The sequence below is a fragment of the Cyclospora cayetanensis genome, unplaced genomic scaffold, assembly GCF_002999335.1.
Source record: "Cyclospora cayetanensis isolate NF1_C8 unplaced genomic scaffold, CcayRef3 CcayRef3_contig_164, whole genome shotgun sequence".
NCBI lineage: Eukaryota > Apicomplexa > Conoidasida > Eucoccidiorida > Eimeriidae > Cyclospora > Cyclospora cayetanensis.
In genome coordinates this window covers 26,930-39,377 of record NW_020312108.1, presented here as the reverse complement: position 1 = coordinate 39,377, position 12,448 = coordinate 26,930, and the positions used below count along the sequence as shown (strand labels likewise).

At 46.6% G+C, this 12,448-nt stretch overlaps 1 protein-coding gene across 1 annotated transcript; it reads left to right on the top strand.

Moving 5' to 3' along the window:
* The first annotated feature begins 8,631 nt into the window (after nucleotides 1-8,631).
* LOC34621927 lies at nucleotides 8,632-10,590 on the top strand. The gene is made up of 5 exons (XM_026337096.1): nucleotides 8,632-8,808; nucleotides 9,316-9,422; nucleotides 9,536-9,791; nucleotides 9,985-10,068; nucleotides 10,408-10,590. Exons 1-5 carry the CDS (start codon nucleotides 8,632-8,634, stop codon nucleotides 10,588-10,590), a joined length of 807 nt encoding a protein of 268 aa, XP_026192881.1.
* The last annotated feature ends 1,858 nt before the right edge of the window (nucleotides 10,591-12,448 follow it).

The following is a 12,448-nucleotide window of genomic DNA, read 5'->3' as shown; positions in this document are numbered from 1 at the left end:
TATGCTGTTGTAGTGCTGTGAGCTACACGGAGGGAGCCGCAGGAGAGCTCGGTTCGAGGACTGATGAGCGATTACGACACACTAAGAGGAAGTTCATAGTAGAACATGGTGAGGCTCGCCAATCTTAGTGGTTAACGGAGGAGCGATTGTGGGACTTGCTGCAGAAAGGAAGGCTTCCAGCCCTGGTTAATTTAAAATGCTAGTCACCAGAACGGTGGTTCTCGCGTTCCCTGGTAATCGTTACTACCCAGTGCATCCTCTGTCAAAAATAGTGACCTTTATTTATGTGTAACGCTTGGCAAGCTCTCTGTTATTCCTATCCGGGCTCTCTGCATTGAGAGTTGTGCTTAGGAGCTCTCAGGCATAGGTCTCTGCATACTTTCTCATGCCTCTTTCGGGACTCAAAAGGCGACGATGCTGCGTGCACAGGTGTACTTTTGCATTTTTATGTGTAAGGCGTGGAGGAACTGCTGAGGGGATGTGGTTGTTGATCCCCTCTACACATTTTATTTCTCGTTTGTTGTCTCGTAATAGGAAGCTCGCACATTTCACACGACGGCGGTGTACCCCACCGCGCAGATGTGTTTGTATAGCCCCTCGTTGCTTGTTGACTAGTGTGTATAGTGTTCATTCCTATTTTTCCGGGCGGCTGCACTCTTTGCGTTTCCTATTTACATTGTTCTTCACGTTTCTGCCTTCGTGTGGAATGACAATATGGCGGGAATTTTCCCGCTGTCCTGTGCATAATTCGTCTCAGAACAGCAAAAGAACGCATGGCCCGAGTTTCAAAAATGGAAGTAGAGCCATAGCTGGAACAGCTACACTTTGCGACTGTCTACTACGCTATTCAAATTAGTTTTTAGAACAAGCGAAATTGGATAATTGGTGTGCCTGTTCTTGTACCTTATTTTCTGCTGAGCAGCGCTAGTTCGATGCAGCCGGAAGCATGGTTGGGGCAGGTGCCCGCTGGGTCTGTGGACCTAGCTCTGCAAGTTCAGAGCGCTTAGACAGCAGCTATCCGTAGTCAAGCAGTCTCTCCCCTCATGTCGAAATTCTCGAGAGGTGAGGAGAGAAACAAGAAATAACTTTTTCTTAGAACACTCAACGACCTAGTTACTTTGAATAAAGTCCGAAGTTCAGTTTTTTCCTGAGGCCGCCTTTGATGGAGCCTTACACCCTCGATGCTGGGGCTTAAGAAAACCCGTTTTTGAGTTAATGATGTGATATTAGATGTGACTGGAATAAGACTAGTTGCATAGCGTCACTTTGACGCTATGCCGATCATGAATAGTTCAACACATACTTAGAGAAGGCGGTTCCATACCTTATGAACCGTCTTTATAGCTTGCTCTGGAGCCTTAATAACTGCTTCTCTATGCACCCTGCTTAATCGTCAAAATGAGGAAGGGTTAAGGTCCATAGGAATTAGCAAAGGATCCTTTAAGGTCCGACTGCACCCTCAGCAGGCGCCTCAGTTTCACGCAATTTATTTCTTCTGCTAGCCCTACACCTCCGTTTCCACACCAGAGCCCTCAACAATACCAGGTCCTTCAAATAGCGCTTACACATAAGACCTGGAGCTATTCTGGGCGTCTTTAACATATGGGGGTAGCAAGGGTCTTCGAATGTGAGATGATTGCGTGCGTGTGGAGAGCCCAAACTAGAACAACACCATGCTAAAGATTTTTAAAGCCCACGCAAGCCTATTTAAAGGAAAATTGGTTCTTTAGCGGCTTTGAAATTAGTGCGAATGCTCTCTAAAAATATTCTTGCGATTTATGTCTGTTTCCACTCTGCTGTACGCCTTTAGGTCAGACCCCAACACCTGAAACAAGCGCCTTTTATGCTAGATTCGATTAATTGTTTCATCTCCCACTAACACAACAAAAATTACTATTCACCCATTGGAAGCTTTCTCTGCGTGACCTCTGCGTGCAAGCTAAGGGAGTAATAGCGTCTTACTGGGGCCCGATGAGAGTCAGTGCCGCTTCAGCCACAAGCAGCCACCGAAGAATATGCTTTTTTTACTTATCCATTCTTCGACCCTGGCTACAGTTAGGCCAAGTCCTCTTGCTAGCTTAACCTTCGCGGGAATAACATGCAACTACAACAAACCCTCAAAAACTTCCTTGCGCATCATCACTGTAGCCACGCAGAATTTCAATCCACCTATGATTGACAACAATGCATCTGCACTAAAGGCCAGCGGATGAGAGCCCTCATAGACTATTGACCATGCCAGGCACCTGCCTATTCAAATCATCGTACATAGGCTACGCCTTCAGCTGTGAAGAAAGGAGCCGGCGGCACGACTGGTCAGCGAACCACAGCCCAAGTCCACAGTTTCTTCCCATCACCACTGAATGATGATGAGTTGCATAGGTGTGAATCTCTAAATTTTGCATCTATACTTAGAGATGCTCATGAGCTCTACAAGGATTCCACATTAATATTTAACGCCCCGCCTGGCGATACATTGCGTGGAACGCATGTATTCATCAAGATACTGTTTCCCGAGTACTGTGATGCTCTGGCTGTAATACAGATCTTGAATATCTCGGTAAAGTATGAAGCATCTATAACTAGATGCACTATGACTGGGAGGACTATTTCTTTCAGGATAGCCGTAGTGGCACTCCACCTAAATTTGCCTTAGGCAGACACCCAGCACTAGACTCTATAAAGTTATTTGAAAGTTTTTTAGTGATCTTCCGAAAAGCTTCCCCCCTTCTTGCCCATGATACTTAGAGCTCCAACAAGAAGAGAGTCAAATAGCCATGGTACTAACAGCTGCATTGTTAGCAGTCCAAACATTCACAGCTAGCTGTACACTGCACTTTGCACACTTATCGTTGCGCCTGCTCGTATCGAGTTCAAAGTGCTCTGCAAGATATACGGCGTACGAATGGCCATGCAAATTATTTGATTCTCTACTAATTCTCAATTTAATATAGCTGGTAAAGTAGAGAGTGCCTAACTGTAGCTTTGTGCGCTACTCCAACCCCTCAATTATGGCAAGCTGTCCGCTGAGGCTCCGTCTAATCGCCACTCCCCAAGCAAGCAGGAACGTGAAGACCAGTAAAAATAATTGAGCGAATTTTAAAGCCAGACAGCAAGAAGAAACAAAAAAGAAGATAGACACATACTGGCTAGCAGTGAATTATACCAAGCAACCCCGACGTGGTGGCGCGATGGCTTGCTGTCGTCTGAATGCCGAAATATGTGAGCTTCCTACTACGAGAAAACGAACGAATAATAGAGTCTACTAAAAGAACAAAAGTAAGCACCAGTTCAGTCGTGCCTCCTCACCCCATAGAGCAACCATTCCATGCGGATACGGCCGGTAGATGCAGCCCAAGCGATTTTGTAGCCCCAAAAGAGGCGGCAGGAAGAATGCGGCGACAGCACACCTCGGAGTGCATGCTGACATATCTCAGTGTAGAGCACATAGGCAACTTTTGAAGTAATGCAGGTACATGGATGTACTTACTCTAGACAAAGCATGTACTGCTGAAGGGCAACTACTAGGGAACGAGAGGAATGCCGTAAATGTCAACTAGCTGTGTGAACCAACCACAGCCCACAATTTTCCTGCAAGCAGCAGCCCCTCCGTCAACTAGTGAAGCTACAATTCACCACCTGCTTCCTAATGACTCGCTTTTATTGTATCGTTAAAGATGGATCGTCCTAAAGTTCAGCGCTTCTACGGCTTTCTAACTTTTCCCGCATCCACACGTGTCACCTATGCCCAGCAAAGACCGAGAACAATTAGGAAAGCTTTCGAACCGCTTTAGGAAGCCAATACTGAGAGTTTTGTAGTACCTCCAGCTTATTGGGAATAAATGGAGAAATGAGGTCATAGATTTGTAAAAAATCACAAATGGTTTTGGCCAACTCGCCACAAAGCACATTTGGCTGTTAACCTGTACCTCGTAAAGCCTGTCGATCCATTAGGACCATAGCTCTAGGCTCAATGCATACAGCCCTATCGCCGCATACCATAATTAGGTGCTAATCTCTCATGAGCACTGCAAATGAAATCACGTACACTGGCACAATCCTCTGCCGCAAGGTGTGGCTACTGACAATGGAGCACCAAGTGCAGGCCTGAATCAGAAGGGCTATTTAGTATAGAACGGGGATGCGGGACAGCAGCGGGCAGACAAGTGACCGCTTTGTTTAAAACTCACTTAGCATAAGAGAGAAGTTTAAAGCAAGCAGCTGAATTTGTGCCAGCATAGAGCTGCCATTGCTACAAAAGGGTGCGAGCGGTTTCTTCCGTATAGTCACCTGAGTAATGGTAATTCGCAGTAGTCAGATTGTGATCAAATTGCAGGTGGGTCATAAAGGCAAGTCAAGATACAGTAATGAGGTTAGTATCCTTTTCAGTAACTGTACTCCTGCGGAATCCATGAAGCCTGCAGATGTCAGCTATCAGTAATTGAACGATATCCTGAGCAGTGCTAGAGCTGGGAATTGAGTGGGGCTTGCCAACAAAAGCGTAGACGGCCTTCTGACCCCTGACCTCCAGCATTCCAACAATCGATTTCACACTCAGGTCAGTTTTATTCCTTCAGGAACCGGATGGCTCTGCAACAGCGCGGCTTTCTGTGCTGTGTGGCTTCATTCGTCGACAATCTACGCGTGGCAGTGCACACTACACTGCCACGCCAGCAGGCGCTGGGCAACCGTCTGCAGCGATCGCAAAGGGCTTTTAGCCCCTAGACTGATGCCAGTCATAATAAAATGATCAAGCCGAAGAATGGCCTGAATGAATTCAGACAACTCTTGTTTGGGAACCTGACATTCTACTGCAGCTAGCCCACTCGATAAGAAACAGCCACATCACACCACGCAGTGCGTCCAGCTGTGACGCTCCATTTACTTCTCCGTAGGCAGACACTCAACCAGATTAGATTGATACTGAATAAGAACTGTGGAGTGCTTCTGAGTCCACGCTTCCCTGCCCAAGATCCTCAAGGCTCCGACATGAGGAGTGAAGAAGCTAGGCTTATGCGTAGATGAACCCTTTTAGGCATTTTAGCATTAACAGCTATTTTCACAGAGCCTATGGCGCACATACACATAACATTGCATTTTCGTGTATGCATCTAATACGGATCTGCAATAAATTAGGAGCACGAGCAATCCAGCTAGCCAATTCTTCAGTTCTTAGTTAACTCGAAGCGGTGAAGTACAAGTGCTCAAGTGGAGCTATGCCCTTTGAAACTACGGCATTTACGTGCAAGGAGATCCTACACGCCTTGAGATACGGCAAAACTAGAGATAAACTGTTGCCTCCAGAAGGGTGTGCTCAGGAAATACAGAAGGAGTACCGCTATTTATTGAGAAATGCCTATGGTATCCAGCAAAAAGCCTCCAATAGTGTTGTCAAGTGTCTATCTGTGAAGATACTCACTGTAATATATCACTCATTACAGCTACGGCTTTTAGTAAAGCTGGAGCTAGCGGCCGTTTGGTCTCCACTTTCTTCCATGTAGCACTGCAGAGAGAGACCGGTCGAGGGCTTTGAACAAAAGGCCCCCAGCGTTATGCTATATTAAAGCATTACGTAAAACAATAAATTGTGTACCATGCACGCTTTTAGTAGGGTGTGCTTTGGTGTGTGTTGCTGATAAAAAGAGGAAGACCTCTAATTTTTCATGTTTTTTGGAATACGCCCAAGAAATTTCCTCTCCTTTGCCGACCCAAAATCGCAAATATTGCTTGAAAGAATGCATGTGATCCTGGATGCCCAACACTTTGTGGGCAAAGTTTATCCGCAAGCTCGACTCTTCATACGGTCTCACACTGCCTGGGTAACAAGAAGACTCAAACCAGGCTCTTTAATTTTACCTGTTTGAATGCTCGAAAGGCACGGTGGAAGGTATTATGACGGTTTGCATTTTTTAATCAGAAGGATGTACACACAGACAATGAGGGGCCAAAGTAGCTAGCCAGATTACAGATTGACGCGATACGCGCATTATAGTTGGTTCGTCTCAAGCCTAAGAAACGAATAAACGGAGGCAGCATTATTCCACCATGCAGAGCACTTAAAGAGATATAATGAAGGACTCCGACTTAAGCGCCCATAGCAGAGTGAAGACTATGGAAACGCCCGCGATTGCCATGAACTACTGCCCAGAGACGCGCACAAGTCACCCATTAAGGTTGCATTACCATCAAATGAAGAGGTGGGCTCCGCGCAGTACCTACCAGGTATGGCTAATTGGAGCGTACGTTGCCGCTGGGCGCTCACGTCTGAAAAAATTTTGTCTTTGGTGGTACTGGATTTTGCTGAGCAGAAGTATTTGGGTTACCAGTGAGGCTGGGCGGTCCCCCAGGCTCTGGAACTGTAATGAAATCTATCTCGCCTATGGAAGGGGCTGAGTATCTTGTGTGGAGTCATAACCTCTGCAGCCTTGTAATTCTGTTAGCTGCCAACAATTAGTGAAACGTGGCCAGAGCAAGATGCACATCACTTTCAAGAAGGATGCACAATCTTTCTAGTTGCGTGTGTTGAGTCGCCTCAGTGCTCCTAACCCAGTATCATCCAGTCTACCTGCTTAGATGTTCTAGACTAATCTAACTATGAGCTCTATTGTTGACACGCCCTCTGTAAAAAATTAAAAGGGCATCAACTTTGCTGTCAGGCGGCCCAGTAATAATGATGGTATCGCTCCGTATTCTAGTTTGACAAATTGGAAGTAGGTGTAATATATCTTACTCATATCGAGAAGCTTCATAAGCTGCTTACAATGTAATTGCGACTGCATATCGGAATAGCTGTACTTGGGATTGTGTTATGCTGTTGTCTCAAGGCTAAAATTGGACTGTTTGTTGACCCTTTGGAACGACCCAAAGTCCACTGTGTAGTGTTCTAGGGTCTGTGTGCATCAGCTTCACAGCTATGGTATTTCCCTCGCGCGTGCGGATCTGCTGTACAAAAGGGAGCGCACTACTGTACTGACCGTTTCCGTGTTCCCCAAATTCACAGAGGGGCCACGATCGAATGCTGTCCTCGATCTGGCATCCTGACGTACAAGGATCTACTCTAGTGATTTACTATTGGACACGCTACCGAACAACACTGGAAGCTTTCCCAATGGAGCTTGTCGGCGGAAGCAAAACACTAGCCCGTCCGTCTTTCACCCCTCGATTAGTTTCTACGAAATATTTGGAGCCCGTTGAAATAAACTTTGCATATGAGCTTTGTTTGGAAGAAAGACGGCCTATGCATATCCGCCTACATGCTCTGCCGTGCAGATGACTGATATTTGTGACTGAAAAACCTAAGAACCCCGCAAGTGCCAGACTCGGCGTCTAAAGTGTTTCGTTAATGACCTTAGACCAAATTTTTGCTAATATGAGCTACAAAGATTTGATTTTAGTTATTTTGCGGAGTAGTGGAAAAAAGGCAGTGCGTAAGAACTCGTTGGTGGCCCTGTTTGCCGTTGATGCTCGTTGCAATTGGTAGAAACTGGCGGTTTTTCCGAACTTAAGCTTAACTCAATGGAATTGAAACCCCTAAAGGTTTAGCACATTTATATTCACAACTTGGAGCTCACCGTTCGCAGTTCTTTCCTTGTAAAACGGCGCGTATTGTACGCTTAGGCAGTCGCTGTTTTTTGTTCATAAATTCGAATTTGGGGGGTTTCGAGAAAAAGCGACGAATAGCATCAAGCTGGTTGTCAGACAACAAATAAGTAAGCGAGTATAATGTGGATTATCAAAGTTCGAAAACGAGTAGACATGCACTACTGTTTCCCTCGACGCCTCTGCACATTTTACCTGTTCACCCACCACCATAGCCACATTAGTACGGGTGAGCATTGCTGTTCTGCTGGTGTTTGGCACGGCTATGCCTTATTCGTTTTTTTAATGGCCTTGTCTTTCTCAGCGCTTTCTTTTTTCTGTTTCGCTGGACGAAGGAATAGGTTTGCATCTCTCGAGTGGCTCAAGTTGCCCACTTGTCGTGTGCTTCGGTAACAGCGAATACACAGGCATTCTGCCTATTTGCCTGCGAGTGTACTTGAGTGCCCTAGTTGAAGTGCGAGAGAGAATCGTTTCATAGACAGTCTTTGCGCGTGTGCCAGGGTGAAGTACACTTAGGCAGTTAATCGTATATCAATTCATGCTTCCTTGGTCACTGCTTAAAGCTTGCTGCGTAAAAAAGGCAGTTAATCGTACATCAATTCATGCTTCCTTGGTAACTGCTTAAAGCTTGCTGCGTTGTTTTGCGGCTAGTATTTCCTATTGAGACGACTCAAGGCTAAATAAGCGCTATAAACATACATGATATGTGATAGTATACCCTATAAGTCTGTGTGCAAGTACCACGACCGCTCAGAAAGTGAAGAGTACTCGGAGTCTCGCCGTGCCTCGTCTCTCACGGAGGTTCTCTGCTCGTAGCCAACAAGGGAGGATGCTGACTACTTAGGGGAACAAGAATAAGGCTTTTCTTCAGGCTTTGAGCGCGTTTCTGCACAATGTGACTCATAGATGAGAATATCGAAGACCAATACTGCGTACTATAGTCTTCAAAGGAGCGCGGGCTGCGCCGTATTACTAGTCGGAGTCTAGACTCCAACTGATTTATCGTTCATGGACAGATGCATTTTGATTAAAATGGCGAGTTGGATATTTCCTCTCGATGGCACCTGGAAGCGTCTGGGATCTGCGGCCGGCCTCGAGCAGTCTGAGGAGATTGACGGTGGCAGTGGAAACCATTGTTTTTCGGGTTGTTTGAATATATTTCGAAGTCTACAAGACTGTGCATCAAAATACTTCCGAAAACTATTGCCAGTAAGACATTGGTATGTGTGTGTAGGGTGCAGACACTCCCAGGGACTGAAGCCATCCAAAGGGCCACTAGGGAATTCGGCCTGGACGCGGGCCCCACAGCCGAGCCGATACTGATCCATCTCATTCATAAGACATTCGCAGTCATTTTTGCACTGGAATTCGCCTTTGGGGACTTGAAAAAAGGGATACGAATGTGAAACTACATCAGTGCCGGCTCTTTTCATGTTGGCCTCCGGAGGTTGCGTGATGCAGAATGTTGCGTAATGTGAAGGCGGAGAGCCCAAATCCTTGAAAAGCAATGGCATATTCGTGAAATCACTTAATTTACCTGTACCAGAGTATCCTCCTATTACCAGCCTGTCTTTGTCGACGAAGACACAAATGACGCATCTGGCGCCAGACTGTGCGATTTGCTGCGAACCTCTGACTACAAATTTGGCGACCTCGTCGAAATGCGGCCATATTTATCACAATGTTTGGTGAGTCAGGGATTTAAGCCCTCAGTAGGCCATGCAACGCAAATGTGATTCAGTATCTGATTCACCAAATTGTCTAGCAGAAACGACTCAAATTGGTCTTGAGCCATTCCGATCCCAGCTTCCTTCAACTCAAAGGTTAAAAGGATTAAGTCACATAATTTTTGGTGTTTTGTGAATAATTTTGTCCGTTGGCGTGTGAGTAGCCTGAGACGGTGGCTCTGTTCGCAGCCCCTGATATCTGCGCGGAGGTGCCCGATATGTAGGGGCCCATGCAGAAACTCAGAAGTTGTCAGCCTTCAGTTTGAGTTATTGACGCCTCCAGAGGGTACGAAGCTATCTTGGGTGAAGGAACCTTCCCGTCTCCCCCAGTATTGCGTGGGAGAATATGTGTCCGCGGGGATTGGTCCACAAGCAGACACAAGCGTTCATTTTGCCTTGCGTGGAATGAGTGCAACATTGTTGGTTGCTTTTTTCGATGCAATTTTACAGCTATCACTGCATCAGGTGGAGAAAATGAAGCGGTGCTCCAGGTATGTTTGGCTAGACATTTATCTTTCATCGAATAGCTAGTTGCTTCGTTCCATGGTTTCCACAGGGGTCTGAAGGGGCAGAACGTTTACTGTCGGGTTTAGATGTGTTCTGACCCCTACACAAATCGTAGTACTCTCTTTGTTTTTGCCTTCCTTCCCCTATGCAGATGCGGTTGTCTATGGCTCGTGCAAATGTCAATGCGCTCCTGGAAGCAGATGCCAGGCGGGAAAGAGAACACGAACTGCTGAAGGTGGGAGTACACAATAACATTGCTCATTTAAGTCAGCGAAGTAGAAATTTTGGTTTTCTCTTAACACGCAATGAAAAGTTAAGGACAACTAATGACGCCGCGCCGAAAGAACACGGATGCGAAGATGTCCCTCGAATCGGAAGCCGCTCACTCAAGCTGTGCACACCACATACATACCATTTATATAGTGCAGAAAACGAAATATTTGTCCCGCTGAAATTCCTGCTACATGATTGGTGCGTGCTCCAAAATCGAATGTGCATGTCCGAGATTCAGCGCAGCCCTTCCGTCCGTTGCCATTTATTGCACAATGCTGCGCGCTAATCGTGTTATTCCCAGAATCGCGTATCAGTGTTAGAGGACGAGATCCACTCTCACGTTTCGAGGGCAACAGAAGCTGAGGCGAGGGCAGCTGACTTTCGCACACGACTGGTCAGAGCGAATGCATCCAAAGACAGACTCGCTGCAGAGCTGGTACAAGCCAAAAAACAGCTCGACATTGAATCCACCAGGAGGCAATAGTAAGTTTGAAGCAATTCAAAGTTAGGGGCTACACCGAACACGCCGTATCAAGGTTGTGCGCTAGTTCTGTCACTGAGGCTCCTAGATTTTCACAGCTGTTAGGCAAAAGCCTGAACGGCTGAAGATGTCTTGGTGCGGTGCCATACTGTACATCAAACTTAGCCTCACATCCTAATGACTTTAGTGATGTATGTATCTGAGCCGTTTCGTGTCGCAGTCTAAGTGAAGCTACATTGATGAGCGAGACGCAGGCTTTCGAGTTTCTTCAAGGGGAAAGAGGCGTAGGCAAAATTATTCTACCCTTGCGCATGAATTAGACACCAGAAGGCCGGTTTTATTTAGTTGATTGACAAAAGCCGAATACAGCGCAATTATGACTCTCTACTATTGACCCGTATGTGTCTATGTTTTTGTGCCTCGTCCTTTCTCCCTTACATCTGCCCGTGACCTGCGAAAGAGACGAGCCGTACAGCAGTGACCCTACACTTACTGGTTTACCCTATAGTTGAGTATGACAAATATAATTTGAACAATTTAAGGAGAACCTACAGGACCTTTTAATGCTGCAGGAGGGTATCGATGGGGCCTTGAGGCTGCAGCATAGTGCCATCTGCGAATTGCAGAGGTAAGGAACTGCCGCAAGTTCGCGAAACGGGCACTGGGCGATTTGTAAATAGTGAAGCTGATAGACACATCCGAGCTAGTGGTAAATGAGGAATTTTAGAGTGATTAATGATGAGCAGACAGTACGCAGCTTGAATCAATCACATCCTCGTGAATGCAGTGTGTAAAACTGCCGTTTCGGTTCTTGGCAGCGAAAATGCCCGGTTGAGGTCTGAGAAAATGGAGCAGAGGAGACAACTCAAGGCCGAAATACAGCGCAAAGATGTTGTCATTCAACGGTAAGCTCAGATAACTCCAGATCCTTTACTAACCGTCAACTTTCAGGGTCTAAAAGTAGGGAACGCAGAGCAATCGTCCTGCAAAGCTTAGACGGCTGAAAATTTGATGCACGGGCAGGCGAGGCTTGTGGATGAGGCAAATCATGGCTCTGCGCTGACCCTGCGAATATCTCTGCAGACTCAAGTCCACTGAGATTGTTCGTGACCTCATAGCGTGCGTTGTCACACCTTAATGAGTTAGAGCATCTCTTTGTGTTAAGGGGTTTTCTTCCCACAGCAGCGTTCTCATGGCAAAGCGCACAATTGGCTATTTGCTGTATTCTACATAAAGAAAATAGTTCTTTATCATATGCTACTTGCTTTCCAATTTTCCCGAACTAAAATAAAGACGCGCCCTGTGGTGTTTCAACAGGCCAGCAACAGAAACGCGGCAGCAGCAGCTGCGGGGTGCAGCAGCGGAGTCTGAAGGGATGCCCAAGGTTTCTCGAGTGGCAAAATCACAAGCAACGCAGAAAACCGTTTCGAAGGCTACTCACAATACACGAATGTCTACAAGCTCCCGCTCGTCCACTACTACAACACCCCGTGCTAGTACACCCCAAAATTTACGTTCGAAACCAAAGTCGATTTCACAGCCTGTTACACCCAGGCGGCCTGCAGCTTGGAGGCTCGATGGCAGTGTATCTGAATGCGGCAACCGTCGTTCTACCAGGAATGCAGCACACGCCTTCGCCGCACCGTCAACCAGACGACTAGTTGGCAAGAAAGGGCAGGAAGGGGTGTCGCCTGGTAGCGCTACTGCAAAGCAAGTGGCCACCGCGCGGCCTCTAAAGCAGCAGCAGCGATTAGGGGTCTTCCTGAATATTTCGCCGTACAACTTGTCCTTCAGCCTGGTTTGTTTGTGGCTTATTTTTGTGTTTCTGACGCCGCTTTCAACAGAACGTATATTCTCTTAA

What these genes read in the sequence shown, in the direction of transcription:
- LOC34621927 (XM_026337096.1), top strand. Translation starts at nt 8,632, where the DNA reads ATGGCGAGTTGGATATTTCCTCTCGATGGCACCTGGAAGCGTCTGGGA. An exon ending in ACTTCCGAAAACTATTGCCA is followed by an intron (nt 8,809 to 9,315) that starts GTAAGACATTGG and finishes AGCCCTCAGTAG; the next exon opens with GCCATGCAACGCAAATGTGA. An exon ending in TACAGCTATCACTGCATCAG is followed by an intron (nt 9,792 to 9,984) that starts GTGGAGAAAATG and finishes TCCCCTATGCAG; the next exon opens with ATGCGGTTGTCTATGGCTCG.